Source organism: Galleria mellonella, unplaced genomic scaffold (genome assembly GCF_026898425.1).
Source record: "Galleria mellonella isolate WM207_F2 unplaced genomic scaffold, CSIRO_AGI_GalMel_v1 utg40, whole genome shotgun sequence".
NCBI lineage: Eukaryota > Metazoa > Arthropoda > Insecta > Lepidoptera > Pyralidae > Galleria > Galleria mellonella.
Genome location: NW_026442094.1, coordinates 2,663,239 through 2,678,469, shown reverse-complemented (window position 1 = coordinate 2,678,469; position 15,231 = coordinate 2,663,239). Strand labels below are relative to the sequence as shown.

The following is a 15,231-nucleotide window of genomic DNA, read 5'->3' as shown; positions in this document are numbered from 1 at the left end:
AGATTAAGGATAGTGATAAACTTTGTTTTTAATTTATCAGTGGACTTAAGTAAATGGAGTAGATTTGTTACACAACAACTTCGCCAATCCTGAATCTATTTTGTTCGAATGAATCATTATTTGCACTTATTTGTATTCGTCTAAATTCAAGTATTTTTTTTTCTGTTTATAAAAGAAAACATTAAATCGACTATTAAATACTTAGGAGTTTTTACTACAATCCATAAGAATATTAGGACCGGGAGGATCCCTGCTTGGAAAGAAGTTTATTTAGCATTCAAATCTAGTTTTTATAGGTACTATTTACTAACATTTTCATTAACTTAAAATAGTTCACGTCCATCGTCCACATAAACACGTTTTATGTCCTGCTAATATCGCAAAAACCTCACGACTGTAGTTCGGTTTTACGACATCTTATATATTTAGTGTATCAACTCACCAGTTCAAGGTCCAGCAAGTAAGAAAACAACTACAGTTCAGGTTGTCTAGTGATAGTAGTTAAATAAATATTAGATATTATTTATCTAGACTAAATTTAAAGTAGCGTAACGGTAGAGCAGTACTTTCTTCTGAAGAGTAATTTAGTAAACCTAATTAAGGAACAAACTTTCTGAATTAACTCTAATTGAGTATTCCGAGTTGCGTTTCTTACTTCAGATTGTTCTGAGCATAGAATATCAGATGATGTTTCGAATGTTCAGGTGTTGATGAAATTCAGAAAGGCGAAATCAATAATCGATATCTATCGGTCACTGCGCACAATGAAATGTAGATAGCGTGCAAAGTAAGCACTGCGTACGTTACGCAACCGCTGGCAGCCTTGTGAAGGACGCGCGTGCGCAACTGGGAAAATGCTTGTCGTGAATTTTCATTTGTTCGCGCGTGACTTTAATCACACAACTGCAAGGGCCTACAAGGGATGTGTATCGGAATTTAATTATACCCAAATTTTGTAACTATAGCTAGAGCTATATATGTATGTAGACCTTAACATGACATTAATATCCCACTGTCGGGCATGGGGTTTTCCGCATGACAAAAATAAAGTCAACCAAGTTTCATCGAAATTACCATAAAAATAGAAATTCTATTTAAAAAAAATTACTAACAAATCAAAACGTACTCATATTGATAATCAATTAATTGATTTTTTTATTTGTTCTACTACTGAAAACAAGGAGCTTGCCAGTCAGGTCAGGTCAGGTCATAGTCATAGTCAGGTCGATTATTTGTTTGTTTACATTAAGTTATATCAAAATGGATTATACTATTATCACATACAATATGCGACTGGCAATAGTTTCATTTCAATTTGACGTTCTCTTCTGCTACTTTATCGTGATTTTTTCTAGTCACATTTTACGACATTCTGGGGTTGAAAACGAGTGATGACTCATTCTATTCTTACTTCGTCATCACACGGATAATTTCGTAAGTCAGGTATATTTTTTTGGTTTAATTATGCAAAAGGTGTACCAATACTTGATAGGTAGATACTTAGATACATACTAACTTTTTTTTCGTGAGTAATTTTCTTAAACATTTCCGCAGTGCTAAAGTAATTTGAAATTATAAGATTGTTGGTTAAAAACAATTAAATTTAAGTGTTTATTGTATACTTTTTATATTTATCAATCCGATATTATTGTTTTATTGAGTTTACATAACCAATTTAAACATGTAACGCATTGTGATATATATGTATATAAACTTTGATGATATGACTGTTTTTGTATTCGTGGGAGAACAAGATATAAGTTCAAAAATATCAATAATTCGATGTACATAAATCAATAAATATGTACATGTTGTATATATGTGTGAACACAAAACATTTTATGCGAGAACGAACCCGTTACTATCATAAAGTGAGCCGGCGTGTTAAACCTCCCAAACCTGTGGAAGAATTGAAAAATTCTGCTTGTATTAAGTAGGATAGTTATTTCTTAACATAACGAAACTGATCGACATTATATTATTATAGGTTAAACTTAGGTAAATTATACATGTGGAAATAAGATAAAATTTAAATCCTAAGAATATGCAGCATCAATTCTTTACATTCAATACATCAAGTTTTTATACTTAGTTATTAATTAAATGACAAAGGTGGATATAAAACGAAATTAAGAAAAATGTGAATGTATGGTACAGTATAATATAGACTTAGTCTATCACCGTCTATGAATTTGATCTGTCAACGGTATTTAGTGTTAACAGAGTTATTATCACCAGAGAGTTAGTTTAAATTTACATACAAAGTATTTGCCCAAGTTCGAACTCATGACTTTTGATGATTATTTATTGAATATGATTGAATTATAAGTAACCCAGTGGCATATTGCTACGAGGTCAAGAAGCTTTCCTTATTACGTAATTACTCGTATTTGTATTAAGCTTGTAATAATTGGAATATTAAAGTGCAAACCATTTTTAAAACCACATTAATGTATTACATTTTTAACCAAAAATATATTTATTTTATGAATGTCTAATAATTAATAATAATTTTAAACTGATTGAAATTTGCTACGAATATTAAAAATAAGATTGTTTTTAGCAATAAGGCAGCCTTTTGTATATGCACATTCTGTATAAATACTTCTTGTATACATCTCTTTTGAACGCAATAAAGTATTTATTATTATTATCAATTCGAAGGTAATGCAATGCCATATTCTATTATGATTTTTTAGTTTAGTGCCTAGCTAACGTAGCTAGGCACGTATTATACGTATTATATTATCTGTGGTTATACTGATGTACGAGTACAATTAGGAACTCAAGAGTAGTTGGTAAAGAATACCTGTTGGTCAGGGTCTATATTGATTCTGGATCTTCAATTACGTAAAATATACACATAGAAACATATGCATCTATAGACAGACAAACACATGTTTGTGAGACTTTATTAAATTTTTCTTTTGTGAAATTTAGGATGGAAGAATGGAAAACAAGCTAACGGTTCACCTCATGGAATGTGGTAACCATCGCCTATGGAAATTAATAACACTGAATATACTGTGACACTCTTAGAACTCCTCATGCGTTTCTATTCTTGAGAACTACGAGTATAGTGCTATGGTTTCTTACCCGATAAATTAGCTGACACATTTCGCCCTTCAAACTGAAGAACATCTATTTCGTAGAAGAAACATGCGGTATCTCTCTCTATTAAAGAGAAATTATGTACTTTAAACTTTAAATAAAAAAATAGGACAAATACTAAATTCTTATTTTACAACACCTGCACGAATAACTTGTGCGACCTTGTGTCCTTGACGGTAAATTGTCTACACTCTTCTATTGTTATGCTAATTCACTTGAATGAGCCACATCCATGAATGTTGGACAATGGTCATTTTTATTACCCAGTACCAGTCGTATGTGTCTTGTTTTCAAGTATGTCGCAGTCCTTGGCCATAAATCAAAAGCAGTATTAAATGGTTAATTGTAACGGTTATGCGGGATGTTGGATGTAAATTCACAATGAAATTTCCATTAACTGTATACTTGTATATAGCGGGTGAAATTAGGTCATTTCTCCATTGCAGCTTTTTTTTATGCAACTTGGAATGTCAAATAAACTAACGGCCCACCTGATGGAAAGTGGTAACCGTCGCCTATAGACTTGAGCAGTACCATGGACATAACAGAGTATACTGTTTCGCCCATGATATCCCCCGTGGGTCGCCATTCCTGAGAACTCAGGTGTTATTCCTCTGTACCCTATAAATTCACTGGCTTATCCACCCTTCAAACTGAAACATAGCCATGCAAACACAGCTACTTCGTGATATTATTTCATAAATGTGCTAATATTATAATTTTTAATATTTAATAAATTAAAATATGTTAACTAGACGATAAATGGATACGTAAACGATAATAATAATATTATTATAATAAAATATCATAATATAATATTAATTCCCTTTTTTTAAGTATAAATCAGTATGTAATTAAACTCTTTATGAAATAAAATTGCAGTTACTGATTGTTAAAACCTTATTTATTACTAAATTTTACTCGAGACTTCGTCTGCGTTATCAGGATAAATAGTAACCTATATCTATTCATTGTATATTGGATGATCCGTTAAGACGCCAAGAGGTAACAAGCAAACTTGCAGTTACAAAGCAAGCACTTTCACATTACCAGTAATAAGTTTTAATTTCAGAAATTTTGTGAATTGAAAAGAAGTTCCTAAAAATCCCTGTTATCAAATTAAAGTAAGTATTTAGTACAATCAAAGTGTATAATTTGGATATGAGAGCCATCATCATATCAAATTTTATTCTAAACTCTCTAGGTAAGATCCTTGTAAGATTCTCTGATAATAATTTCATATAAGATTTAGCTAAATACAGTGGCATTCTTATTTTTATTCAGGATATTAACAAAATAATAAGAGTTCAAATAACTAATAGCTAATACCTACATTTGAAGGATAATGAAAAGGTAACACAGTTTCAAAAGATTTCAAAGTCTTTTATGTAAGTGTTCAATAACTAACTTAAATTATGTGATATAAACCCAAAATTTTCCTTGGTGATGTGATGTGGGTGTTACAGGAGATAATTTTCTAAAATTCTTTTGAATATATCAGTTATTCATTGAAAGAAATAAAACTAATTGAAAATCTGTTAGATATTTTTCTTAGATTTTCATGAGTCCATTTTATCATCGAGAAAAATTATTTCTTGAGGATGATTATTTTATTTTATGAAAATCATTTGAACGAAATAGTGATATAAAAAAATCATATTTATATTTTAAAAATAAGACTGAAACAAGTTGTTTATCACACTTATTAATATGCATATGATTATATTTTTAAAACATTTTATATAGAAAACGTTTTACGATAATAGTGACAAAATATAAAAAAAAATATTATATGTATATAGTAGATTATGCATTAATACAATTTTTTTTTTTTATTTTTTATTTTTAAAAACAAAACGACTGCTAAACAAGTTAGAGCCCATTATCACACAACACCAGCGGCATTGCATGTGATCATATTTTTTTCTTGAATATATATTCTATATAGAAAACGTTTTACGATAACAACAGTCGAACAAAATATAAATGTTTTTAATAATATTATATGTATATAGTCGATATAGGTCCTATTAAGAAGTCACAATGTAAACAGTATATTATGTTCTATGTTGTTATATTCTTAGATTTCAGTAAGCTATTAAATTCGTTATTCAAACTAGACTTAGGCACTATATATATTTCATATACGGATATTTCCACTTTTTCCTTGGAAACCTTTCAGCTGTAGTCAACCGTGAAGATCGCGTAATACGCCTCCTGAAAACAAGTTCTATTGAGGATTAAGTGAAGAATTGGTGTGACGCGATGTTTCATAGACCCGGTTCGGTTGCACAAGTAGTCGCTTTGTTTGTGGCATTGTCCAGTCGTCCCATCGGCCAGGCTTGTACGTGCGTACTTGAATATATTTAAATTTGGAGATGCGGTCGGGATGAGGCAAGCGCAAGACACGAACAACTATAAATGGCGTTAGTATCTACTGGGGTGTACAGTCCGCTACTCCAAGCACCCCTGAACACATCTGAATAAATAAAAAATGGCTTTCAAGGTACTGAACACCTTTGGATTGTTTTGTGAAGTGTGACCAACGAAGTGATCGTGACATAGTGAATTTAAAAAAAAAATTGTGAAATGAGAAATTATAAAAAAATCTTATCTACATCGTGGATTAATTTTAGACTACATTTGATTTCTCACTACCGCTTTTATTACATCTAATGCGTGTTATTGAAAATTATTGTAATAAGGATACCGTAATAAGGATAATATTGCAAAAGGAGAAGGGTCTCAATGTCTCAATTCGATTTTTAACAATATTTAACCGATTTTAATGATTTTTACAACTTATTGACTACTGTAGTATTAGTGTTACATTGATGTATAATGTAATAAATAAACAAAAATTTTAATTAGGATTTAAAACTAAATTAGTGTAAGACCAATATGAAAAAATACCTCTTAGATTGAAAAAAGAATCATCAATCATCATCATCATGAGTTTGGGTTTTAAGAGTCATTAAGTTATTATTCGTATGTTTGTTCAAACTCGGATATTGTTAAATTGCATTAGATTTGATTCGAGTCCTATGTACGTACCTATGTGCGTACCAATTATACTTCTATATAACTTATACAATATTTTAACTTTATTAGAATTATTAATTTCCAAAAATTCTATTCGTTTTAGTTGGTGGTCTTCTCGTGCCTTCTCGCTGTGGCCTATGGCAGCGTGGCGCCAGCAGCTATCGCCGCCGCACCGGTTGCCTACACTGCTCCGGCTGTGGCTGCCAGGCTTGAGGAGTTCGATCCTTTACCTCAGTATCGGTTTGGCTACAATGTGGCTGATTCACTCACTGGAGACTACAAGAGCCAAGAAGAGCAGCGCAATGGTGACATAGTGCAGGGTTCTTATTCCGTCGTCGATCCCGATGGTACTCGTCGTGTCGTGGACTATGCCGCCGACCCCGTTAACGGATTTAACGCTGTAGTGCGCAAAGAACCATTGGTGGCTGCTGCCCCAGCTGTAGTCGCCGAGCCAGCCGTAGTGCCAGCTCGCATCGCTGCCGCTCCCGTCGCAGCCGCAGTGGCCCAACCTGCTGTCGTGCCAGCTCGTTATGCCGTTCCAAGTGCAGTCGTTGCACCCGCGAAAATAGCTGCTGCTCCTGTAATTGCGCGATATGCCGCCGCCCCCGTCGCCGCCGCTCCCGTTGCTGCTGCACCTGCACCAGTGTTTGCCCGATATGCGTCTGCACCCTTAGTGCCGGCACGTTATGCGGCTGCACCAGTCGTAGCCGCGCGCTACGCCGCCCCGGTAGCGGCTGCGTATAGAGCTCCGATTGCGGCGTATACAGCACCCGCTGCGTACACGACTTACGCAGCTGCGGCCCCAGTCGCAGCGGCGTATGCGGCGCCTGTTGCTGCGGCATACACTGCGCCCGTGGCCGCAGCATACGCAGCGCCCGTAGCTGCAGCGTACACAGCGCCAGTGGCTGCAGCTTATGCTGCTCCAGCGCGAGTAGCCGCCGCCCCAACAGCTGTGCCGGCGGCAGTCCGTGCTGCGCCTGCGCCTGCCAAGATTGTTGAACCTGTTGCCGCTGGCTACCGTTACCCTTAAAAGAAGACTCACTTAATTTGATGGCTCATTTATTAAGACTTGATATTTTGTATATAGTTATATTTTTATAGAGTTAAATAAAAACGAAAATGCTTTAATGACTAATATCGTCTATTCTTTATCATTCCTCATATATACCGAAAATTTCATTACAAACACATTACATTCTATTCATAATAATATCTATTAATTTCATAATATAAACACTTCATAAGATCATCTCCAATAATAATATATAGGTTAATTTTATTACAAAATAACAGATTTGTAGAAAATATGCACAATACTTATTAAGCATTATAAATGTAAAAAAAGTCAATGAATTTATTACTAGAATTTATTTTTATAGCCGCAAAATTTAGTATTGATTCCTACACTAATTTGAACCTGTCCTGTAGGAAAATCGATTTGTATTACCTTATACATAGTTACAGAAATTAAAATAGACTTTCTTATAGTACAGATAATTATTTACCTACTAGTTTATATAAAGCAGTTATTTTTATATAAGATTTCACCACTAATGAATTCATAAATATTTGTGCATGCTGTAGGACGTGTATGGGTAAGTATTATGTAGTGAGTGAGCGAGAGTGTCTATGTATGTATGTTTGCGTGTATATGTGAGTGCGTGTTTGTGTGTGTTTGAACGGAATTTTTATTTATATGATTAATTAATTTGAGCATGTTTTCAATATCATTATATTTCATAGTTTTCAGATGTTTGCTTTCCTTTGATTTTATTTTTTTTTTGGGTAAATTTTTTAGATTGCAAACTAGTTTTATGAGTGGGTCTGTGATAACGCCTGTTTGAGGCCTTAGGATTATTTAATCTTTCGGATTATGTAGTGACCAGTAATTATAAAAATCATCATGATTATCTTCTTATCCTTATTCCAATTATTTATTTGAGATCGGCTTAATATATTTTTATCTTCATTTTTGTCTACTCGCAGTCTTTTCCGCATTCATCCCTCTTCTGGTTCATGAAAAATGCATATAATTTTTCATACAGCTCATCCATGTTGATACTTAACAAGCATGTTCATATTTAAAATTAATGATTGTTTCATGATTCATATTCGGAAGTATATGTACATAAGTAATGTAGTCCGGGTGAATTAGGGTAAAATATCCTACATTTTAGTATTAAACAAGTCATACTATGTATTACATTTCATATAAATCTGGTCAACAGTAACAAGCATTCAAACATCTTTACTAACATCAAAATTAATTACATACATTAATAAATACGGAAATATTTGTTTAAGCGGGTAAAAAATATCCATGGCTTTTTGACATAAATTAGGATAAAAAGTATTCTTTGTTTTCTTCTAGAATATGGTCCATCTATATACTAAATTTAGTTCATCTCTGTTCAGCTGTTTAAAAGTCATTATGTAATAATATCAAAATTCTTTTTTAAAAGGCCAGCAGCACATCTACGTCGCCTCTGGTATTACGGGTGCTTATGGCAACGGTGGTCACATCATCAGGTGAGCTGCATGCTCCATTGCCCCCTGTGTTATAAATAAAAATTACAAAATGAAATTCAAACATCTTTACAAACTTGAGTTTCTAAAGATGTTTGAATATTTGAGAATGTCTGATCCTTATGAGTAATCATGCGTATGCGGGTGAAGAAATTTTTAAAGAATACATTATACATTCAAAGCCACGAGAAATAGCAGGTTTATAATAAAAATAGGGAGTAGGATGGATATAAGAAATTTATAATCTAAATATAGAAAATCTATATGGACATGACTAGTAAAGGCTGGAAAGACTAGAAGCAAATATACTATTATATACAATATATAACTAGCTGACCCGGCAAACTTCGTACTGCCTCAATCGATAAATAAAAGATCTAAACATTTGTATAAAATAAACTTAAAACATACAAAAATAAATAAATTATTATTGTATATTATTTAATTATTCTAAGTCTACATAAAAATAATCTGAAAGACAGTTAACAACTGTCATATTTATTCACCTTTTAAACCTCTCTAGACTTCCACAAATCATTCAAGAACAAAATTTGCCAAATCGGTCCAGCCGTTCTCGAGTTTTAGCGAGACTAACGAACAGAAATTCATTTTATATATATAGAAGATAATATAATATTATATATAATAGGATTTATACTAAGATAAATGCAGTTAAAGGACTAGAATATAATAATATACTACCAGTAAAGTCAAACGATTAGTTGCAGGAATAAATATACAACAATATAACTCTTCTCTTAAGAGATGAGACTTGCGTCATTGCCCTGTCTTATTGATGGTATGTTTCGCATACGAGAAAACATGCAACATAACAACAGAAGTATATGAAGACAATAATTTGAAATACATGATTATTGTCGTGTGTAGGAATATTTAAAAAAATATGTGTATAAACTTGTTTAAGTTCTCATACGGTTATCGCATTTATGAGATTTACTCAAGCAGTGCCGATAATATCAAGGGTCTAATGTTTTATATTTATTTTCAATTAATTATAAATTAGTTTTATAATGTCTTTTTCTTGAGTAAAAATGTATAGCTATATAATACAAGATGTCCCAGACGTATTGGTATGTAAGTATTTAATTTATATATTAGACATATAACTAATATTAAACTAGCTGATTTCTCAAATGTCGTTATATTATTAGCTATTTGAGTGGGATAGGTGTGAATAGATGTTTGAATAAGCAGCTAGGAAAAGTTTATATGGAAAAAAGTAAAATAGGCCTTTAACGTTTTTTTGGGTAATATTTACAGTTTTCTTTTCAAAAGATCCTTCCTCGAACTTAAAAACTGATGACAATTTTTTCCCAAATATTCGTTATTTGTAAAAAAAAAACCGAATAAGTTCAGACACACCCCAATTTTACGGTTATCAATAAATTTAATGATATATATATTTTTATTAAAAAAGTTTTCGTTATATGTATGGTATACACATAGTACTTAAATATACGTTGTGTTCGGCAGTTTGAACCGCTTTCACTAAGAATGGTAGTTGCAGTACAGTAAACTACAAAATTCAAAAATTCTAATTAGATGTAACTAAAAATTAGCATTAGAATCTTGTTATGTGATATAGTATAAAAGACATTTTGTATGAAATATTTGAATGATATGTTTGAAATTCCACTGGATAGTGATATTCAGCGGATTTAAAAAAAATGCGTTCGGATGATAGGCAATGACACTACATGCTCTCCTATCTATCGTGTGTCAACACATACGTATTTTAGGTCAAGACATGGTAGCCAGTATAATATTTAACACAAAAGGCGTAAGGTCCTTAAATCTTTACTGTCCACTGCTGAACATTAGCCTAGGGGGTTTTTTCCAGTGGTTGCCGCGATTGGTAGACGATTGGCAGGCAGATTGACAACCGCAGTTAGGCTTTATAGATATTTTAAGAGGGACGCTGCTGCCCATCTCTACCCCTTCTTTAGTCGCCTATTACGACACCCACGGGAAATGAGGAGGTAGTCTATTTATTCTATGCAGAGATCACACGGGAAGCACTAATAGTAGGATAAAAACAGGTATTCCGGTAGATTGCCAATTCCTGTAAATATTACTAATTCTTACTTCAATAAGTATGTTCAAGTCACCTAAAGGACTTTTGAATGTGCTTTGTTAAATTAAGTAGTATTTTTGTTTCATCAGTTTTATAATTCCGTTTTCAGGCTTAGACTTACATGAATTTTGACAAAGATTTCCTGATTGCGAAATACCTGAATATTTTTATGGAAATCAAACGGAAATGGGACCTGCGCGTTTTAAGGTTTATAAATGTGTTACTGTAAATGTGTAAATATTGGAACACTTATTACAGTGTTCTAATATTTGGAGTTATTTTATTAAGTAAACATAAAACATTTTGTTCTTACATATTATATAAAAATTAACAATTGCTTTTTTATTTAACATGACATTATATTATATTAGTCGTGACTAAAAATAATTAAATAAAGAAGATTTTTTTTCTTATTGACATTGTAATTATTTAATTGTGATTATTAAATCAAAGTAGCTCATTTATTAATGAGATAATTTTAATGAATGAATGAATGAATGAGTATACTTTATTTATATTATTCACTATAGGTAATAAGCAAGACAATTTGAGTACATAAACATAATTATTTTTATACTACTGGAAATTAATGGCGATGACTCGATCGATCGAAGAAGATCTGATGGTATGTTACCCGGAATTAATTCGGGACACAGTCACGTATTGATCTATATACATACATACGAGATCGGAAGAAAGCATTTTGTTTGTAAAACGTAACATGTATCGCAAGACTCATCGCGTAACATCGTAGCACTTTCTTCAATGAGCCGTGCGGTATGGGACTCACGTATATTGCATTACGCAGTGGACGATATAAAATGCGGTAGCACCCACAGGCACTCACACTTCACTCCACTTCGAGGACTGTAGATATCCTACCCTAAACAAACAGACATGGACACCAAGGTAAGTCAAGTGAATATAGTGCTCTACATTTATATTTAACATCAAAACTTGGAATTATATATTTGATTTAATAACAAGTGGCAATTACAAGTTTAAATGCATTTAAGATAAAATATTTTATATATTAACTTATACTGAGTTCAGTGATTCATAAAAATATTAAGCCATTTAAGTACAATTGAGTAATAAATGCGATGTAGATAATTTCGTATTTATTTTTTTTATATATTATTAAATTATAAGCATGTTATCTATAATTTATAGACTGTCAGCGTTACATTTATTTATTAAAACTTTATTGTCCAATATAATATGGTACAAAAGGCGGATTTAATGCTATAGGCATTTTCTACTAGTCAAATTTAGATTAAAACATGTCGCCAATTTTAACAGTGTTAAAAGATTTAATAAAATCTTTAATTTTAATTATCATGCTTAAATTGTCTTTTTTTTATTTTGCTATCAAATAATAATAAAGGTAAAAAAAGTCTATAATGGTATCAATTTGTTATCTTGCAATAGTGCATTGTTATCGCGAATCGATAGCATCTATTTCAACGTAGCAGGTCAGTACGAGCGTGGGTCGTGTCATGCGCGTGCGACGATTGACCAACGAGATCCATATCGGGCTGCTTTGCAACATTACCCTCTATCTAACTGATGCTTTTGGTTACAACTGTCCACTGCATGAATGTATAATTTTGAAAAGGAAATTGCATTCATTTTATAATTTTTAATTCCATAATATTATTTGTTATTATTATATATCATTTCTGGAACGTACATTATATTCTCATTAGAGGAACTTATATCACATTAATATAATAAAATTAAAATATTGTTAATTCTAATTTACTGAAGATTATTCCAGCGGTACTTTATTTGCCGGAAATTACCAGTTTATTAAATTATTTTCGTGATAACGAATTTCAAAGTTTAAATAATAGGGATTCGTTGATTAGTAAAAATTGATATATAACCGTTCCATTTATAATATATTTTTTTATATAATATATATTATATACCCTGTTATACATTCTTATATGAAGTCAAATAGATTTTCTTAAAAAGTTGTACTAGTGAGCGGGACACAATTGAAGAGGTTATTTCGCAATTGTTCCTTAATGTCAGGACTCAGTCGATCATTGTATGGTAATGACTACCTACGCAGTGCTCTAGTATTATATTACGCTTATTAAATAATCCTCAGATGACTGCTATGATATATAACTAATGCAATATTTTCATATTTTATGTAATTGCTTTTATATATTGGAAATATTTTTACTAGTATCATAATAGTATATTTTATAATGTCAGCATTATTATTACGCAATAATTATATAAAATAATAAAAAAAAATCTGTAATAAAAATTGATACAAAATTAGGAAAGTTCATACTCATGCAATAGTGATAAAACCAAATAAATGACTGTTACAGTAAAGCCATAATAAAGACATCAACGCATGCTGTACCCACCTTGATACATAATATTAATAACATATTGAATTAATTTAACCACGTACTTTTATTTCATTATTACATATTACTCATATTGACATACATGTCATAGTATTGACATGATACAGTTTATGTATTCTACTCACTTGTGGTAGGAAAAAGGAATAATGGGAGCATGTCGAAATACTTGCGCGCGAACCACAACAGGCTACGAATGTGAAGTGACAAATAGTGATTGCATAATCACAGTAGTACGCATTAAAATTATATTTCATACTAGCCGTTCCCGAGATTTTGTTCGCGTGAATTTTTATCGTTAATTATCTCACGGAAGCGCATCACTAGGTTAGAAGTACAGGTTACAAATACTTTCTATCAAATTTTATTTAATTTTCTGTGCAAAATTTGCTTAAATCTCTCTGTGTATTTTGTTATAACATATTTTCAATTACATATTAAATGAAATTTGACACATAGATAGACTTTTTGAATACTAATTTGAATTCACAGTTGATAATAAGTTTATAAATAATAAATCTATAATACTAATATAACATATGCTAAAGTTTGTAACGATGGACGGATGGAGAGATGCTTGTTACTCTTTCATGTAAAAACTACTAAACAGATTTGAAACTTTGAATTGATACTCGGGTGATTATATTATAACTTAGCTCTCTTAGCTTAGATCATACTAGTGAATCGTGGAGATACAATTAGTTAAATATATATTTTTTATATTTGTTAAAAAAATAGATAATATTCTATTTAAGTACACCTTCACAAGTTGAAAATAATTTTATAAAATTAATCTAAATAATTGTATTTTTTCCAGATTGTAGTATTCATCTGCATTATGGGCGTAGCCAGCGCAGGTGTGGTCGCCCCTCTACCCTTAGCACGAGTGGACCCGCTTCCCCAGTACTCGTACGGATACGATGTACAGGACGCACTTACGGGCGATTACAAAGGGCATCAAGAACACAGGAACGGAGATCTAGTAACTGGATCATACACAGTCGTCGATCCCGATGGCACAAGAAGGATTGTGGACTACGCGGCTGATCCATTGAACGGTTTCAACGCGGTCGTACGCCGGGAACCATTAGTGGTTGCAGCTCCCGCAAGAGTGGTTGCACCTGCTCCCGTAGTTGCACCCGCACCAGTGTTACCGCGTGCCCCAATTCTGGCACCTGCCCCCGCGCCCCTTCTCGCCCCTGCCCCCGCACCCCTTCTGGCCCCAAGACTACCTAGTCCATATTTCTTTTAGATGAATTATTACAATTTTGTTGTTTTTTGTACTTGTAATTTTTTATGGCTGTTATTTATACTATTATAATATTTGAAATTTAATTGTATTTTATTTTAATACTGACTGTACTGTCGAACACGATATATTAATTAGTCGGATTAAATTAACCTATATTTTTCTGTTAAATGCGATATGTACTCGTTTACTACATTTTATGACAACTGGTTGAAACATCAAGAGGTAATAACAATCTTATTTTTGCAGATCCGACGTAATTTTTTCTTTATAGACTTTACCAAAATGGTACAAAGGGGTCACTTTAAATTAATTATCTGGTATAATTTTGGTGCAATTAGTTTATTATATCTGACACAAAGCTAGTTCTTATCAAATAATGTTGCTATAGATTCAAAATTTGGAATTGTTTTGGATATATTTTTTTCATTTTACTTAGAATGACAAACAAGCTGACGGCCCACCTGATAGAAAGTTGTAACCGTCGCCTATAGACATGAGCAGTACCATGGACATAATAGAGTATACTGTTTCGCCCATGATACCCCCCATGCGTTGCCATTCCTGAGGACTCAGGTGTTATTCCTCTGTACCCTGTAAATTTACGCCACATCCTACCCTTCAAACCGAAACACAGCTATGCAAACACAACTGCTTTACGGTTAAAATACGAATGGGACAGAGGTACCCAAGTAAACGACTTTTATTAACACACATATTATAAAAAAAAATATTTAAATAGAAAATGATATCGTCTCCTTTCAATGTCTGCAGATATGATATGAGTATTAAAGGAAAAGTAGAACAATATTCTTAAT

General features: G+C 32.3%; 2 protein-coding genes across 2 annotated transcripts; both read left to right on the top strand.

The window, feature by feature from the left end:
- The first annotated feature begins 5,442 nt into the window (after positions 1 to 5,442).
- LOC113520414 (cuticle protein 21-like) lies at positions 5,443 to 7,282 on the top strand. Its single transcript, XM_026905740.3, has 2 exons — positions 5,443 to 5,617; positions 6,257 to 7,282. Exons 1-2 carry the CDS (start codon positions 5,606 to 5,608, stop codon positions 7,181 to 7,183), a joined length of 939 nt encoding a protein of 312 aa, XP_026761541.1. The 5' UTR covers positions 5,443 to 5,605; the 3' UTR covers positions 7,184 to 7,282.
- Positions 7,283 to 11,622: 4,340 nt separating this feature from the next.
- LOC113520419 (larval cuticle protein A2B-like) lies at positions 11,623 to 14,511 on the top strand. Its single transcript, XM_026905750.3, has 2 exons — positions 11,623 to 11,683; positions 13,982 to 14,511. Exons 1-2 carry the CDS (start codon positions 11,672 to 11,674, stop codon positions 14,414 to 14,416), a joined length of 447 nt encoding a protein of 148 aa, XP_026761551.1. The 5' UTR covers positions 11,623 to 11,671; the 3' UTR covers positions 14,417 to 14,511.
- Positions 14,512 to 15,231: the final 720 nt, after the last annotated feature.